The 18896-nt window shown below is 51.1% G+C and overlaps 1 protein-coding gene across 18 annotated transcripts in view; it reads left to right on the plus strand.

The window, feature by feature from the left end:
• The window catches only part of PTK2 (protein tyrosine kinase 2), a 299782-nt gene extending 286574 nt beyond the window's left edge, over window positions 1-13208 (plus strand). For 16 of the 18 annotated variants that reach the window (XM_073230260.1, XM_073230262.1, XM_073230268.1 and 13 more), the window contains 5 exons: window positions 2358-2397; window positions 2722-2828; window positions 7090-7245; window positions 8502-8582; window positions 11935-13208. In XM_073230260.1, the coding sequence (XP_073086361.1) occupies window positions 2358-2397; window positions 2722-2828; window positions 7090-7245; window positions 8502-8582; window positions 11935-12147 (597 nt within the window). In that variant the 3' untranslated portion in view covers window positions 12148-13208. Of the gene's footprint in view, window positions 1-2357; window positions 2398-2721; window positions 2829-7089; window positions 7246-8336; window positions 8475-8501; window positions 8583-11934 lie in introns of those variants that run through there. The other 2 variants (XM_073230271.1, XM_073230272.1) reach the window with 2 other exon arrangements.
• Window positions 13209-18896: the final 5688 nt, after the last annotated feature.

The following is an 18896-nucleotide window of genomic DNA, read 5'->3' on the forward strand; positions in this document are numbered from 1 at the left end:
ACCAAAGGGGAGGGGGTGGGGGAGGGCGGGTGGGGGGAGGGAGAAGGGGATTCAGGGGTATTATGATTGGCACACATGGTGTGGCAGGGGAACGGGGGAGACAGTGTAGCACGAGAAGGCAAATAGTGGCTCTGTGGCATCTCACGATAGGCAGTGACTGCAATGGAGTGTGGGGGCCACAATAACAGGGGTGAATGTAGTGACCATATTGTTTTTGTATGTGAAACCTTCATAAGAGTGTATATCAATAACACCTTTATAAAATAAAGAAAAGAAAAGAAAAAAAGGGAAAGCTGAGCCTGCGAGGTAACAAACTTGTGGGGATAGATGCCCCCCTTTATAAGGCTTCTGAGTAGGAGTTACCCTCCAGTTCACCCGCAGACACATGTGCGTACACACGTACATGAGATTGTCCTCGAGCGGCGTACTGTAGCTCGACCCTCCCGGGAGTTTTCCTGACCTGCGCTCTGAAGTCCAGCCGCCCTGGTGTTGGCCTGTGGAAGATGTCCTCCGCCGCCAGCACACGGAGGCGGTGTCTCGCATCAGAATGGGCCGGCGCGGTGGGCTCTGATGTGTCAGGCACCCTGAGTTCACAGGCCCATCACATTATCCACCTTTGACACCCCCACACACAGAGTTCCTTCCTTACGTTGAAAAGATTGATGTGTAACAGTCTGCCCTTAACTGTTAAGAAGAAGCAGTGAGACTCAGCATGAAAATAAACCCTATTCAAGGGACCAGCTAGGTGGAACATTATTAATGGGAAATGTAGTAGAAAGGAAGCCTCCGCCTGTTCCAGTGTGCGGCAAGTAGAAGGCACCCGAACAAGTGGGACGGACGGATGGGTGAGTGAGTGAGTGAGACGCGGGCAGGACCGTTCAGGAGCATGCGGACCCACTGACTCATGACGGCCCCTCTGCGACAGCCGCCTGCCGGCCAGGTGGGGAGCCACTCATAGTGCTGACAGGGAAGGTGCCTCGTGCTGCAAGGCGCCAGGCCCACTTCCTTTCCTCGCGTCCCTCCTGGGGTCCTCAGCACACCTGTCAGCCAGGCTCTGTCGCCATCCTCACCCCACAAAGCGTCAAGCTCTGGAAAGCTCACTGGGCCGCTCTCCTCCCAGACTGCTTCATGCTTCCTCTCCTTCAGGTCTGTGCTCTGACATCACCTTGTTCTCAAAAGCCCTGTTTTTCCTGCTGGAAACCAGCTTCTTTGCTTTCCACCGCATTTCCGCCCCCCTTTCACTGGACACGGCCCTCCTGACACGCCTTACGATTTGCGTCACGGGTGTTTACGTGCATCCTCTCTCCCTCCACAAATCCGTCAGCTCTGCGGGGCCTGGAACAAAACAGGCACTCACAGCTGTCAAATAAATAAATGACAGGCGAATGGTAAAGAGCTACACAACAGTAAGTTGTCAGGGATTCTCGTTTGCACACTTGCCAGCCCTGAGGGTTTTGCAAGTCTATTTAAAGTCAAGAATGGCAAGCGGCATGTTGAAAGTGGCCCGGTTCTGGGGGAGGAGCGGTTCTAATTGTGTGTGGCATTTCACAGTCCTCAGATGTGGAGAAGGGGACCTCTTCTTAGCAGCAAACATACTTACATATAAGTATGCTTAAATCATGTATAGTCTAACCAGTTGATCTTAAAATAAGCAAGGGAAGTCTCTCCTCTCAGAAATAGATTTTAGTTCTAAAAGTACTTCACCAGTTTGACCAGGATACGTTGTTTTACATGCGATCTCAGTCAGGGCTGGTCTTTAGTGGAACTGTCTTCTGTGCTGTCTGTGGGGCAGGATCGAGGGTGATGGTCTGGCCTCTTGGCTCAGCCTGGAAGTGACGTGATGCGACACAGTCCTGACGCTGGGCTCCGGGTCACTGGGACACAGGCACGTGGAGCACCCAGATGCCTCAGCGCTTCTGTGTCCCTCCTGACCCTCACTCTTCCTCAGTGCCTCTCCTCTTACCTGCACGTGGCCAGGAGAGTGGGAGGGGCCTTCCAGAGCACAGGACACAGGCTCAGGGAAGGCCTGGATTCCACACTCTTGAAAGGGCAGCTGGAGACATCTGTGGGCATAATTTCTTCTAAGCAAACTTTAAATGGGTCATGACCTCCCCTCCCTGTGACCCCACTATGCCCTGTGCTGCTCCCCTCACAGCCCTCATCCCAGCCCTGTTGGCATTATTTACTTATTTGCCTGAGTCCTCTACCCACAACCAGACCCTTGAAGGCAGCCCCCCACGGTGGTCTTTGAATCCAGCATTTAGTGCAGATGTTCAGGGTGGACAGAGAGGGTCAGCAGGGAGGCCATTCCCCCGCTGCACACACAGCTGCACTGACCAAACTCTTCTTCTCCACAGACTGGAAACCAACACATTTATCAGCCTGTCGGCAAACCAGGTAAGTGAAGAAATGGATTGTGTGTCAGGAAGTTTATATTATTTGGAGGGAGCAGGTTTCAAATGTATATAGTTTCTTATCTTTGGAATAAATACCTCATGATTTTTTAACACTTTTCCCTGTACAAACCATAACAACCATGATGTTTACCAAATTCCATGTGTGATTAGAATATCGGGGCACAGAATTTATTGCTATAATACATCAAAAATGCCCCCAGAGAAGCCCTCTCCAAGATCAGTGTCTGTTACAGTAACACAAGTCCATGCTTGATCTGGCCTGGGGCTGTTTACTTTCTCTTAATGGGGCTCATTCTCTTAACAGATCCTGCAGCCCCACCAAAGAAGCCCCCGCGCCCCGGGGCCCCCAGCCACCTGAGTGGCCTCGCCAGTCTCAGCAGCCCCGGCGACAGTTACAATGAGGGCGTCAAGGTGAGCGTCCTCTGTAGAGCCCTTTCCCTGTGGCATGAAGTGGATTTTGTCAGGGCTGAGGGTGGGACCGTGCAGGGTGGGACTGCCGTGGGGTCTTGGCATCACCGGGGTCTGGCCTGAGCCCCTCTGAGGGTCAGGAACAAGCTTTATAGGAAAACTTTTCTCTACTTTGCTCTCACGTGATGAATTCTAGGGCCTCAGTCAGACCCCAACCTACTATATACATCTTCTTCTTGTCAGGCAGGGTGTTTCTCTGGAATACAGTGCTGGGATAGCTTCTGGTTTTAAAAATGAATTAAACCAGGATGCCTGGGGAGAGGGAGACCTTCGGTAGGCTCACTGTCCCCAGATTTGTGAGTGTGGCTCAGTGGAAAATGGCCATCACTTCCTCCTAGGGCCAGAGTCACATAAAAGTGGCGTGCAATGTCCAAGTGGTATGCTGTCTGGGGCCGGCCCTCAGATGAGGGAGCATGTGGCTCAGGTGCAGGTGACTGGAGCTTCTCCTTGGCTTGGGGCACTTCAGTGACACTGCCCTGGGCGGGTGTGAGCAGGGCCAGCGGGGCCCCTGACCCACCTAGGTCCCCACCAACTGTACTGGTCACTGGGGCACCTTGGGAGCTGCTGCCCCCTGTCATGCCCATTGCAGGTAAGGGGCTCTCCACTTCCCATTGGAGGTCAGTTACTTTCAGAATGAGTGCTGGCTCTCAATTCTGATGCACTTTGTTTTTTACATTTTAATGTCTCTAAAATCAGGATGGTGTGTTGGTTTAACGGGCAGTGTATTTTTTCTTTCTTAGAGGCACATAAAAAAGGTGCATATTAATCGTGGTGGTGCTTAGAATCGGTAACTGTGAGACCAGCTAAGACAAACTGTTCACTAATAACCATCGTATGTCGAGGGCCTGCCCTGTGCCAGGCGCTGTGACAGAACCTGCCCCATATATTTTAAATCCTCACATTGGTCTCAGAGGATTGATGGTGGTACTGTTACTCCCACTTCTCACCTGAGATGGCCAAGGGTCACATGTTAAAGGGCATTTTCTAGGTTATGGCCTCCTCTAGCTGAGCCAGCATTTAGCTGTGGGCCTGGCTGTCTAGATGTTTCTGGTCTGAGGCTCCCTTCCAAAGCTGACGGGTAAATTCCTTCATTGAAGTGGGCGCAGGGCCATCTCAGAGTCACGCAGTCCTAGAAGAGAACTGCCATCTCCGGGCACCAGCCCAGAGTACAGCGATCATGGAGTGAGCAGGCTGGCACTGGCGAGACCAGCCTGTAGCCTGCGGGCTGAAGCACAGGTGCCAAGGGCCAGGGTGCTGGCTCCCAGGGTGCGCTGGCAGGGCGCCAGCTCCTGGGAATGAGTGCGGGTCCTGTAGCGGGGCCCATTCTCCACGCCCAGGGTGCCCCCCAGCAGCTCCCCCAGCACACGCAGGGTGCGCTCTGGGTAGGCGCGGCAGTGTCTTGACATGAGTCAGAAAGGGAAGAGGGAGAAACTAAGTTAATGGACTTTTTTCATTTTTGTAAGCCACAAGATCGAACTTTAAAAATGGCTTGTATCACAATGAAAAGCCAACTTAGAAGTAGATCAGATTCCAGCTTGGAATTAATTGTGAACATTCACTTTTTACAGTTAGAATGACATGAATGAATATAATTGTGATGTACCATCATAGAGGGTATTAAGCAGGTAGAAATCTTAGTAGAAGTAGTATATAAAATGTGTTGAGGGAAGATATTTTAGTAATTAAAAAGTATGAGGTATGTGTCTCTGTGTTTGGTAGAGGTCATCAGATCCAGCCAAAAGAACTAGACCGTCAATACAGAAACACTTACCTGTAGCTGGGCATAGCCGCAGTGGTTTGCCCAGTGACATTCAGCCAGAAACCAGCCTGTTTTCCTTGGTGACTGTGCGTGTTGTTCTGAGTTCCCTGAGTCTTTCCGCCCCCTCCTGAGCGGCTGGTTTGGCTGCCTCCGTACCAGGTGGTGACTCACCTATTGACAAAGGGTCTCCAAGTCGTCAAGCTCCAGAAGATAGGAAAAGAGGAACAAATGTCTCTCCAGAGCCATTTCACTCGGAGAGTGTCACTGTGACTGTCCCTGGAAGCACCGTGGCAGGGTTCTCAGGACAAGAGCTGGGCAAAGGGCCAGTGAAAGAGCAGAGGCTTTCAACAGGCCGGGACCATCTGCCCTTGACCTCCTGGAGTCTGGAGTTGCAGGTCTTCCTGGTGGGCTGTGCCTGTGCCCACCCTCAGGGAGCCCCTGCCCTTTACGTCGCCCTAGTCTGAGCCGGCACATCCTGCCGTGCTGAGCCAGGACTGCACCCGACTCTCAGTGCTGCAAGTCAAATCTAGGGACTTCATCTCTTGGAAATGAGGAGGAGGCTGCAAATGACCTCCCTCTTTCTAGTGCACAGGAGAAACAAATTTCCTAGGCCTCAAGATTACAGATTCTGCTAAGCTTACATACCAAAAGGGATACTTTCTTCAGAAAATTTTAAGGAGAGGACAAAATGGCCACATTTCTCCCAGTTGGTTTTGCCTTTTCAGTTGTAGTGGGATAGCCTTGGTTTAAACAACAGAGGAAAAAAACACTGAATAAAACTTGTAAGTTTAAAGGAAGCTAACCATAAAAATTGGTTCAAGAGAAGGGGTTTTTTAGTTTGTTTCGTTTTTTAAAATAAGCTCCTATTGTTTTAAACACAGTCACAAGCCAGGATCTTTATGGTGGCACTCTGGCTAATGACAAGCCTGCATCCCTAAGTGCTGGGCCTGGAAGCCAGGGACGCAGGCAACAGGTCTCTCCTGAGCCACTCAGGAGTCCGGTGGGTGACCTCCGGTGGTGACAAGCATATATACGCCTTCTTTCTTTTTGAAGACCCCACAGCTGCCAGATTGTCACTCTTGGGCTTTGCATGTCATTTTCTTCATATATTTCATGAACACAAGCATGGTGCATGTCAGGCCTCTTCACTGAGAGTCTGGGCACCCTGACCGGGTGGCCCTGCAGCTACGCTTCGGTGGCCAGCCAACTGAGAGCTGATGGGCAGCTTCGAACCGCTCTCCTTTTTGTTCTGCTCATGTGTTTTTACGGGGGTTTTGTCTGCTGCCTTTATTAATATTGTTTTTCTTTTTTCCCTTTCTCTGATAAATTCCTTTAACTTTTCCTCACCTTCTGCTCAACAATAGCCATGGAGGGTAAGCACATTGTGTCTGTGTGTCTGTCTGGCTCTTTATCACTCCCAGCACTCTGCATGTGACTCGGGACCAGAAATTGGGAAGCCTGGGGAGGGTGCTCTTGCCGGCTTCCTCGCCAGAGCCAGCGTTGACGTTGGCCAGAGGGAGACGTGACTGTCTTGCAGTGGTGGAACTGTTCTTGTCCCTTCCCGTCTCACCCCCGACATGAGACACCCAGGTTGCAGGTTCCTTGGGCAGAGTCAGCCTGAGGGGTCAAGAATAGGCACCTAGCATTTTAGAGGGAGCCCTGGCAGCAGATTCGTGGATGAGTGGTCTGTGCTGCTGTGTGGTCTTCTTAAGACGCGCACACACTGTTCTTGTTTGCTAGCGTAGCCGACTGGGATCGTGATGCTGCTGGAGACTTCCTGCAGGCCTGTGTGCTTCCCTCCGTGCTCAGGTCATCCTGGGTTACGTTTGCCGGTGTCTCGGTGCCGGCCTGTGGGGAGCTGGGGCCCCTCCACCAGGAAGCGCCGTGCAGGGCACTTCAGCAGTGTTATGCAACAGACGGTGTCCACCTAAGAAGACCCGCATTTGTCAGCTTTCTGTAATCATGAAAGGAGCACATTCCATATGGTGATTTGAAGGCAGCTAAGCTGAGCCGTACAGTTTTTCGCTGCATTATTCAAACTACGTGGAAACTTTTGGAGTCTTGACATAGAACACTTAGCCCCTTAAGCCAGCTTTCTCTAATAGTGTCAGAAGGATATAAAATATGTGGGTTCTTTCTCTTGGTGGATGATTCTGGGGGTACATGGAATCACTTCTTTAAAAGAATCTGGGGCTTCTAGTATAATGTGTATGATTCCATCTCATTTCCTTTAACTGAGCTCAAAGTCAGAAAAAATTACTGCCTCATTGATTTGTCATTTGGATGAATTACTGTCATCCTCAAACTGAACAATAGCCCGTATAGACAAGAAAATCAATTGTGTGATCTGCTTTGATCTCTCTTAAAGTCTCTTTCTAAGCTAGCTGCTGCGCTATGCCGCCATCTGCTGGGGAACAGAAAGGTAACTGGCTTCTGTGTTGGCAGCTTCAGCCCCAGGAAATCAGCCCCCCTCCCACTGCCAACCTGGACCGCTCCAATGACAGGGTGTACGAGAACGTGACCGGCCTGGTAAAAGCTGTCATCGAAATGTCCAGCAAGATCCAGCCAGCCCCGCCGGAGGAGTACGTCCCCATGGTGAAGGTAAAGCGCAGCCCCGCACCTGCAGAGAAGGCTCCCGTTAGCGGGGGAAGCTGCGCCGCCCTCAGTCGGGCCCAATGCTTCAGCGGCCGTGCTTGGAGTCCCCCCTGTGGCCCCATCAGGCCAGAGCCACGATCAGGGGACTTGCTGCTCCTGACCCTGACTCCAGGCTGGGCATGTCCCGGAGCAGCAGAGGTTTAGTGATTCTGGCTCACACACAGCCTGGGGTGAGGACAGCAAACGGCAGGAGAGTGCTGGCTGTTTGACACTGTCCCTGCAGACAGCAGCGTCTCGCAGACGGCCTGTGTGAGGTCGGTGGTGAGCTCAGCGGGACAGGCTGGGCACGGTCTGCCAGGTCAGACGCTGCACTCTGGGTGAGGGGCAGCGGCACACAGGCCTGCTGCAGGTCACCTGTCCTGCTTTTCTTCAGCTGAGGGGTGGGTTCGTGGGGCTCACTGAAATATTTGAATAAGGGTAGAAAGACAGAAATGAAAATATCATGCCACCAGACTAACCCTGCCAAGCTGTGTTCATGGAACAGTGTCCTGGCAGACAGCAGGGCGCTGTGAGACCAGAGGCGAGGGTCAGGGCCAGGCTGGCAGTGGCCCCCACTGATTGTGCCCTGGCTGCAGCAGGAGCCTGGAGGTGTGCCGTGTGCCAGAGCGCTCGGACTGCTTTAAGCCAGCGTATCTGAAACATACTTGAATATGCTTTTTTGAAATTGTGGTAAAATACATATAGCATTAGATTTACCATCCTAACCACTTTTACTGCTGAACTACAGCTCAGGGGCATTAAGTACATACACACTGTTACGCAGTGAATCTTCAGAGCCCTCCGCCTTACAATACTGAAACCCGGTCCCCATCAAACAACTCCCGGCCCCCGGCCCACTCCTTTCTGTCTCTATGAACTTGACTGCCCCCAGGCACCTTAAGGAAGTGGGATCATGCAGTATCTGTCTGTTGTGACTGGCTCATCGCACTGAGCATAATGTCCTTAAGGTCCATCCATGTTGTACCTGTGTTAAGAGCCGCCTCCTCTTTAAGGCTGAATATTCCATTGTATGGATGGGCCGCATTTTGATTATTCAGAGATCTGGATCTTTGGGGGAAATTGCCTGATAACTGACAGGATTGGGCTGAGGAAGAAAAACACAGAAACCTTCCTTAAAGTGGTGAAGAGGAAACGCGCACAAGTTGCTGCTCTGCCTGGAGCTCCTCGCCTGCGCTCACGCTGGGTGTGGTCTTGTCTGCTAGGAAGTCGGCTTGGCCCTGAGGACGTTACTAGCCACTGTGGACGAAACCATTCCCGCCCTGCCAGCCAGCACTCACCGAGAGGTAGGCCTCGGCTCCCTTCCTGCTCAGTCAGGGCGGGGGCGGGGGGACAGCCCCGGGGCAGGTCCCTGGTCCATCCTGAGTGCAGTTTGACGCTGAGGCTGGTGTTGGCACCTTGCCCGACCAGCCAAGGCAGCTCCGACTGCTCTCCGGGCTGTGACCCTCCCAGCCCCAGGTCGAGGGCGCCCAGGCATGCAGCTGCCTGCCGGGGCTTAAGAGGCAGTGTGGAGCAGCAGTGACAGGGGTCAGATCCTTTGGGCCACCGCAGGGTGACCGTGTGGATGAGCACGAGTACCGCGCTAGTGCCGGCAGTGTGAGCCTCTGGCACCTCCACTAGTTGGGGCTGGAAGAAGGCCACCTGCCCTCCTTCCTTGGATTCTTCTGGAAAAACCAGAGTTCACAAGCTGGTGGCCCAAAGTGGTAACACAAAACTTTTGCATTAATACATGTGTTTTGAAATATTTTTGAGGTGTTAGAGTTTATCCAAAATACTGTCTCCCAGCAACAATCAGTATTTTTGCACCTTTGGCCATTTGTGTTGTAATAAATGAGAGGATCTGCCTGCTCTGCTCTCAAGAGGCTGCACGCTCACGGCTGCCCCTGGACCCCAGGGCCCATGTCCGGCCCTTCCTCCACCACCTCCCCCACTGATGCCACTTGCTGTCTGTAGAGGGACATGGTCTGTCCTTCAGCACAACAGGCAGGATTCTCGCTTGCTTTGCTTTGCCTTTTAATGATTTTTAAAGACTAGGACAGAGACTTCCCTAGGATCTTGACCCAGTTCCCCACCTTCCACTTTCACAGCATGTGCGTTCTCATTCTCCCTCCCGGGCTGTCCATACCCACGTTCCCTTTGGCCGGTGGAAAGCAGAGTGTGTGTACCACACCCTCCTGCCCTCTAGTGCTTTCTGAGGTCCCGGTCACATCCTAGAAGCTGAGCGCTGCGTCCGTGTGCTCTTCGAGTCCGCGGGTCCTGTGGGAGTGACCAGCATCCCAGGCATGCTTTCCCACTAGTGCAGGACCACCTAGGTGACGTCACATGTTGTGTCTGTCCGTCTCTTTTCCTCCGGAGCATTTCCCAGCACTCATTGTCTTTCCAGACATTGGCCAACTATTTTATAGAGCATTGCTGACACAGCCACGGGGCGTTCTGTAACGGCTGCGGTTCGCTCCTGGTCCGACCGGGCTGCCCGTCTAGAGTGGTGTCGCATCTCTCCCAGAGCAGCACTACCCCCGAGGCACGTCGTGGGCAAGTGATGGAGGCTCCTGTGAGCAGACCGATCGTAGCCCGTCGGTGGTCCCGTTGTAAATGGCGGCAGTGCACCTCCACAAAACCACTTAAATCATTTGGAAAATGCCTCTGACTGCCTGCACAGTATGACTTTATATTCCTAGCTAATTAGGGGATTAGCTAGTTTACCTCCTTTATTGGGACTTTAATTGGTGTTTCACAATGAGCAAGAATTCTGCTAAAAAGTGGAGAAGTTCCATATACCAGAGGAAAGAAAGTGATACCCTAACAAATGAATATTTTGACAGGACCATTTCTAAATTCCTACTTCAGATGATAAAGCCTGAAATAATCTCTTTATCCATCCTGATTCTTCTACACAAAGATTGCTCCCTTCTTTGTGCATATATATTTTTAATTTTTTTTTTTTTTAAAGAAGAAGAGGAGCCTTACTGTGATCCTGCTGACCCCTCCACACATGCTGGGCCAGCTCCTCCTGGGCTCCAGGCATCCCTAATCTCGCTGCTGGAAGTGTTCTTGGGTCTCCAAAGGCTGTGCCCCCCTAGTCTTGCCCTCAGTGAGATGCCCCCACTTGGCTTCAGGGCCTTCCTCTCTCACAGTTCCGGCCTCCTCTGGTTTTTCTCTGTGCCCTGAGTGTGACCTTCCCAAGCTGCTACCCACTGTGTTTTATAGGACGCTTGTTCTCCTTGCCATTTCTCCCCTGCTTGCTTCTACAGCTCCAAATATTTGATGCCTTCCAACTCTGTGCTTTAAGGGGACCTCTGGCCACCAGCCGTCTGTTGGCTGTCATTCTGCTGTTCCCGGCTTGCTTCCACAGGCACAGGGACTGCCCCGCACTTGCCGACCCTGCCCCCAGGAGCCCCCTTCTCTCACACACAAGTCCTCACAGCTGCTCACCTTCCAGGGCTCATCCAGCCTCCAGTGGGGCCTTGCTCCTCCGTCCTCACTGCGTCATCCCCCCTCCCTGAATCAGCACAGCAGCCTCTCAGCTGCTTTCTCTGACTCTGGGCTCTCCACTCCTCTCCATTCAGCCTCCACACTGCCACCATAGCCATCTTTCTAGAACACCTCTCTAGATCATGTAATTCCTGTTCCTGAAAATCTCTTGGACCTCTCCATTGTCATTAGGGCAAAGGTCAACTTGGTAGGGCACGTGAGGCCCCTCAGAGTTGAAGCCAGCTTGCTTTTACAGTCTAGGCCAAATTCAGGTGAGTTCTCCTCTGTCAAGTCTTTCTGACCATCTCAGAATGGATGAATTGCTCTCTTCTCTGGCTGTTCCTATTGTGTGAGTCACTCCAGAGTGTTACAGGAGGTTCCATGCATGCCCCCTCCACACTGGACTGAGCATGAACCCGTCTGTCCATTCTGTGTCCACACCACCAAGGGCCTTGTACATCGCAAGCACTCAGGAAATGTTAAAAGAACAAGCGGTGAATCCTTATTGACTGAACAGATAAGCACCCCTAGGATGAGCCTTCCAATCCTGTAGGGTGACAGTCATGTTCTGCAGCTGCCTCCAGCACTGCTGCTCCACTTCCAACCCCTGTTCAGTTTGGAAGAGTCTAGAGTTTACATCAGAGTGGGGTGAATGTCTCGTGCCATCCTTTGTGTAGCAGAGGCGTGTCTGAGGCATAGGTGCTATAGTGGAAAGTGTGCTAGACTGGAAGTCAAGACCCAGATTTTTGTCTTAAACTGGAAACTAGCTGCCCGGGTGACTTAGAAAATCACTTACGTCCTCAGCCAGCCACTCTGATGTGAGGGGCTCTCACCTGGATGACCTCTGAGGTTCTGTCATGTTCTGTCATTCAATTAAGAAACAGAGAAAAGCCCTGCCAGTCACCGAGGTCAGTGACGTCTAAGTAACAGCCACAGAATGGAGGGCACAGTGTCACCGAGGCTGTCCGTGGAAGCAACAGAGGGGTGCTGACGCTGTCTTGGCTGATTTTCTAGAGGGAACATTGGTTTTATGTCCTGTTGTCTGTCAGGAAGATTTGTTTACAGGGAAGAAAGTTTATTCCCCTGGAGGCTCCTGGGAAGGTATGTGGAAACTCTCTGCGGAGCTTGTTGAAATCAGCTCGCCTGACCTGTCTCTTGTCCTTCCAGATTGAGATGGCCCAGAAGCTGTTGAACTCCGACCTGGGTGAGCTCATCAACAAGATGAAACTGGCCCAGCAGTATGTCATGACCAGCCTGCAGCAGGAGTACAAGAAGCAGATGCTGACCGCCGCTCACGCCCTGGCTGTGGACGCCAAGAACTTACTGGACGTCATCGACCAGGCAAGACTGAAAGTGCTCGGGCAGCCGCGGCCGCACTGAGCATGCCTGCGGAGCCCTCCCCCACCCCCTGCTGAGGAGGTCCTGTGGCACCCCAGCCGCAAGGAGCCCGCCGTCCTCGGTCGCCAGCACTTACGGCACCAGCTCTTTTGACTGACAGCTGGTGGAGACTCATCTTTCTCACATAAGTTTAACCACATTTTGATTTGAGTCTGATTTTTGCTTTGCCTTGCTTTTTGAATCATGGTCTTCAGAAAAGTTCAGGATCCAAAACGTGGCATTTTTCCAAGAATGGAAATTGTACATGAGGAGGCTTGTACGAGTCATGAAGAACAGATTATGTTCACATTAGGGTATGTTTTTGTGGAAATGGCCAAGGCAGCGATCCCACTGGTCCTGAACCAGCCCGGCTGCAGTGGGGAGAACGGGTGAGGCGGAGTCCTGGGGAGTCCGTGGGGCTCAGGGTCCCTTTTCTGCCGCAGAATCGTTATCCAGACTGGAATTTTTGTCGTTGAAACACTCCTCAGTTGCAACATGCTGATACCACTTTACAGAGAAAGAATATAAAAGCTGCATTTTGAAGACATGAGTCATTTCAGAAGAACAGCAACCTGTCTTCCCCGCCTCCACTTCCATGTGGATCTGTGGAGCATTTTGGTTGGAAACTAGCTGTAGAACAACACTAGAAACCTTTCGTCTTTTTCACCAGAATAATGTGCCAGTTTTTTGTAACGATGTTATTTCTCTTGGAAGCTGAAATGCTTTGTACAAGAGCACCTCCAGACTGCACTGAGGAGACATTCTGGAACCATCCCCATTTTCCATTTTTATATAATTTATAAAGAAAGATTAAAGCCATGGTGACTGTTTTACAGCCACTGGAGTTAACTAACCCTTCATTGTGTCTGTCTTCCCAGGAGAGAATTAAACAAAGCAGAGAGATTTGGTTTTCTTCTGATGTCCGGTTATACCATCCATTCTGTTAAATAATTTTGAAAAATATACCCTCCCTTTAGTTTGTCGGGGGATATAAATTATTCTCAGGAAGAATATAATGAACTGTACAGTTACTTTGGCCTATTAAAAAGGTGTTACCAGTAAAATTCTTGGTGTATTATTCTTTTGGTTCTAGTCCTTCAAACCATTTAAAACTTTTTCAGGCGATTTATCAGATAAAACATACAGGAAGGTGCTTAATAATTCTTTCTTTTTTTTCTTTGTCTTTTAGACAAGTTGCACCAGCACCCCAAGTATATTGGGGCCTGGCATAAGTTACCCTTTTAGTTCTGTCTTGTTAAATGCAGAAGTTGAGACAGAACTTCATCTATGAAAGCGCTCCCTTCACAGTCTTGATGTCGTCAATCATTTCAGCCCAAGAAGACTGTGCCTACAAAGTAGCCTTCTTAAGGGAGTGGTTAGACCACTCTAATTGTGTCAGAATCTCCGAGCCACAGAGCTGGAGCAAACAGAACCTGCAGCCCTGGGGACTACAAGGAGAGCAGCTGGGAGCAGGGCTGAGCAGTAGAGGGTTGACGGGATGTTCCAGATAATTACATATTCTCGTGTGCATAAACCAGTTTCTCCCGCGGCTGCGTGGCGGTCACTGTATCTGACAAAGGTCAAGGCCATCCTCTCTCTCATCTCTGTGTTCATTCTTTGGTCTCATGGATATTAGCTCCTCATCTTTTCGATGGCGGTGAGATGAAATAAGCTGAGACGGTATGAATGGCGATGGGCTCCACAGGCCTGGCTGTCAGGCTGCCTGGGTGCTTTGAGATGCTTAGCAGCATCCCTGGTCTCCACCGTGAGAAGTCAGTGACGCTCCTCTCCCAGCTGTGACAACAGAGCAGTCCCAGACTTTGCCCAGTATCCTGAGGGAGGGGGACCAAATCACCCCGAGTTGAGAAAACCTGCCTTGGAGTGACAATCTCAACTGGTACCTGAAATTAATGCCCTTTGCCTCCTTACCTGACCTTTCCTCTGGTACAGAGAGGTGCAGGTGAGTGTCACGCCTCATAAGTGGAAGGAAAAGAACTGCACTTGGGATGAGAACGCGTGGAGACAGCTAATGGCGGTGGCACATCGGCTTGTGGGTTGTGGACGGGCGAGCAGCCCAGCAGGGGCCGCGGCCCAGGGTGTGCTGGCTCAGCGGGCCGAGCGCCCCGCAAAGGGCCTCTAGGCGACTGGGCTTTATTGTCCCACAGGTAAGAACTGCCTGGGGAGGCGGACCACCACCGCGGCTTCGCGCACTCAGGTGGTGTGGGAGAAGCAGGAAGCGATCTCAGCCTGTTCACGACATTGCCCTCCACCTCTCAGACTGAGTATTTTCAATTGAACTTTATTTAATTAAAGACTAATTTAAATAAAAGGTACATAAACATAGAGCTTACAGAATTTTTCACAAAGGAATACACTTGTAAGTGAGATTCAGAAACAGAATAGTGCCAGCACCCCCAAAACATGTCTCCCCATCACTGCTTCCCCAGAAGGGTGGCAACCCCGATTTATCTTTTGTCAACTATATTAATATCTAACTGACACACAGAAAGAACCCACGGAAAGAACAGTTGGGTGAGTTCGTGTGCCTACCTGCAGTTCCTGGGGAGTGCGGTCGGGTGAGCGCCCCACCGGCAGCAGCGCTTCCGAACCCAGCTTGGTCCCCATTCCCATGCCTGGCACCGCAGGGTCTGAAACCAGATTGCCCCCAGAGCTGCAGTCTCACGCTCCTGGATGTATGACTGTCACTTGCTGGGAGTTTGGGGCGCCCACACTGATGCGTGTACCAGTCCATTGTGCTTATTCCTCATGGTTTTCCATGGGATTGACCAACAGCCACTTTCCCGGCTCACCTGTTGATGACTCTGGGTCACTGGAGTTGTTTCCACTGTTTGTATTAATGAAGTAACTGTGGGGATTTATGTGCAAATAACACATTTCCATTTCTCGTGGGCAAACAGCTATGAGTGAGGAACTTAGGACCGTATGTGTATGTCTAAAGTCTGCCAAGCCATTTCCCACAGTGGTTACGCCATTGCTACTCCGAGCAGCAGTGTGTCAACCTCCCCACGGCTTCACATTCTCACCCGGGCTTGGTATCAGTCCGGTGTCACTCTAGACATCTTGCAGGTACATGTCCCAGCTCGTTTGATTTGTGTCTCGGTGTCCCCTCACTCAGTGAGCATCTTTCCTGTACTTACTGGCCGCGGATCTTTTTTATGAAAAGCTGAAATCGTCTGCCCCTCTTCAAACCGGGCTGCTGACCACTGCATTACTGAGTGGTAGGACTTCCTTCCACCTCCTTGTTGTTAGTCTTGCCAGACACTTGTTTTCTGTATATTTCCCCCCATTCTGGGACTGCTTATTTTCTTAACTGTATTCAGTGTATCTTGATCTAAAAAGCTGGCAGAGGGATTGTTGTGGTTGGAATTTCATTGAATCTATCCATCAGTTTAGGGAATACAGACATCTAAAAACACTGAGTCTTGAGAAACATGAAGTTAATGTCTTTTTTCTTTAGATCTTTCACTTTACTACTGCCTTGCTGTTGTCAGTGTGAGCGAAGACCTTACACCTCCTTTGTCAGCTGTTTTCCTGAGTATCTTACGGTCTTGGTGACACTGCTTAACCTCGTTTTCCATTTGTTGGATGCCAATCAGTGGGAACGCAGGTGTTGATACTGGCCTGATATCTGCAGCTTTGCTGAGCTCACTTAGTCCTCCTCAATTCGTTTACACACACAGTCACATCAGTCGTGAATAAAGCCAGTTTCGAGCCTTTCTTACTGCTGGGCATGCTGCCACTCCTTGCCTTGTCGGCCCACCTGGGGACTGCAGGGAGGTGGTGGTCAGGCACCCTTGCTGCTCCTCTGATTGCTGAGGGCGAGCTTCTCTTCTCTCACCAGCTGCTGGTGTATGGGTGTTCCCCACGAGGTGGAGGACTCCACACCTCGGAGACAGCGTGGATTTGGTTCCAGACCACCACAATAAGGCGAATCCAGAGAACTTTCTGGTTTCCCAGGGCATATAAAAATTACATTTACACTATACTGTGGTCTCTTAAGTGTACAATAGCATTATGTCTTTAAAAATACCTTTATTACAAGATACTTGGCTGCTAAAACATGCTCACCGTTGCCTGCGTTTTCAGTGAGTCTCCGTCTTTTGCCCGTGGAGGGTCCTGCCGGTGTGGACCGCTGCTGACTGATGGCGGTGGTGCTTGCTGAAGGCTGGGGTGGCTGCAGCCATTTCAGCAGTCACGTTTGCCACACCTATTGACTCTTTCATGAACAATTTTGCTATAACGTGAGATTGATAGCATTTTAAAATGGGAGTCAGTCTCTCAGACCCTGCTGCTGCTGCTTCAGCTGAGCTTATGGAATATTCTAGATCCCTTGTTGGCATTTCAACAGTCTTGACAGCATCTTCACCAGGAGTAGATTCCATCTCAAGGCACCACTTTCCCTGTTCATCCCGAGGTGCGGCCCCTCATCCAGTCAAGGGTCGTCCTGAGACGCAGCGATCCATCGCACCTTCCGGCTGCACTTCTGACTCCGGCACTCTTGCTGTTCCCACGGCAGGGCCCTCCTGGCCGAGGTCCTGAGCCCCTCAGTCGTCCTTGAGGGCTGGAATCCACTTCCAAACTCCCCATAATATTGATATTTTACCCTCTTCCCGTGCTTCATGAATGTTACTAATGACGTCTAGAATGGCAAATCAGTTGACTGCCCAGAGCCTTCAGGAGAATCACTGTGGCAGCTCTAGCCTTACGGAATGTATTCCTTAAGTAAGACTTGAAAATCAAAATCACTCCTTGGCCGTGGGCTGCAGAGGACGTTGTGTTCGCAGACATGAAAACAGCAGTCATCTTGTGCATCTCCATTGGAGCTCTGGGGTGACCAAGTCTTTGTCAGTGAGCAGTAATATTTTGAAAGGAATCCTTTTACTGAGAACTAGTCTCAATGGTGGGCTTAAAATATTCAGCAACTGATACAGTGAACATGTGCTGTGGCCAGGCTCTGTTGTTCCGTCTAGACAGCACAGGCAGAGTAGATTTAGCATAATTCTTAGGGGCCCTAGGCTTTTCCGGGTGGCCAGTGAGCACTGGCTTCAAATCAGTCACCCTCTGTGTCAGCCCCTAACAAGAGTCTGCCAGTCCTTTGAAGCCAGACACTGACTTCTCTCTAGCTATGAAAGTCCTAGGTGGGTCTCCTTCCAATAGAAGGCTGTTCTGTGTACGTGAAAGTCTTACTTTGTTCAGTGCCTGCAGATCTCAGCCCCTACTTACTTGCTGGTGCTGACATCAGTAGGTTCCTGAGCAGAACCTTCCTTCTCAGTGAGTGAGTGAGTGAGCACATGCTGGAGCACATCCAGCATGTTTGACTTCGTACATCGGTCTCTCGGGTTCGGCTCGGTGAGCCAGATCCTTGGGTCCTTGGGTATCCGTAGAGAGATGAAGGCCACATACTTACACCCAGTCTACTAAATGAGCAGGGCACCATAGCATAGAAGCAAGAGCGGGATTCAGTTTTCTCCTGCTGTTCCTTCAAGCCCACTCTCTGGGCTGATTGATTGTCCACCCCTGAATGAAATCTCTCTCGGCATTTGTTCAGTTCATTCGTCACATGTCCATTAAAACAGGGTCTATGACCAGCATCTCTCTAAGCCCTGGGAGTCCAGAAATGAATAAAGTAGATAAGTAAATAATAAATGAGTCGCCCCTCTATTTTGGCATTGAAAAGTCCAGTCAAGGCTAAGAATGGCACAATTCCAGTTCATTTCACCTAATAGTCAAAATTCAAACTCTTACTCAGTTTGAACTATCTCTCCTCCCTCAGCTAAGGCCAGACAGGGATCTCTGGCGTAGGCAGCCCTGGTGTCTGGGTGCTGGCCCCACAGCGAGGCCCGTCTGCTGCTGACCACCACCGAGTGCGAACTCACGAGGTCCGTCTGGGGCTGCGATGGCGCAGCACTGAAGCACAGACTTGGCCCAAACCAAGTGGCCGGGCCTCCCGGGCCCTGGCTGATCTGAGCAGCTGCTCCTGCCTCGCCAGTCACAGCCTCCACCTCACGCTTGTTTCCCACCTTCCAGACACGATCTTCAAGAACCCATCATGAAGTTAACCTTGCCTCCCGCAGCTTCTGTCCTTTAACCTTCCCCAGTGAACGACCATGATCCCAGATCCTCATGTCCTCGGCTTTAAGGATACAGGCATTGTTCATTGTTGAATAATTCAAAGGCCCAATTTTTTTTTTTGGTCCTTTGGGGTAAAAAAAAACATTGGTTTTTGCTGTTTGCTTATTACTTTTCCTTCACTTTTAGGCTACTGCCCAGTTTCAGAATTCATACTTGGAGCCTGAACTTTCTAAACTCAGTGTCAAGTCTGTTCTGGCCTTGCTGTGAACACCTGCCCAGGAAGCCTCCACTCCGTGGTGGTCCTAAGACACCCCTTCCCAAGGCCGGGAGGTTACTGTCGTTTCTCTGCAGGCTGCCAGGGGCTGCAGCCTGCTGAGGATGCAGCAGGCCTGACGCTCCTTAGCTGCCCTGCTCCCAGCTTAAGGCACCCCTCAGGGGCGGGCATTGCAGGCAGGCCCTCCTGGGCTCATTGGCCCCTGGATGGGACAGAAGGCCTCCGTCTGCCTCTGCCTCCTCTCTGCCCACAGCTGGTGGTTTCGGGTGCAAGGTGCTTTATCCCTGTCTGGTGAGGGGATCCTGCAGGATCAGGGGCAGGGCTGCAGAGGAGCATCATATCCAGTGCACGCCTGTACAAGAGGGGGCTTCGCCACCTGGAGACC

Source organism: Manis javanica, chromosome 2, assembly GCF_040802235.1.
Source record: "Manis javanica isolate MJ-LG chromosome 2, MJ_LKY, whole genome shotgun sequence".
Classification (NCBI taxonomy): Eukaryota; Metazoa; Chordata; class Mammalia; order Pholidota; family Manidae; genus Manis; species Manis javanica.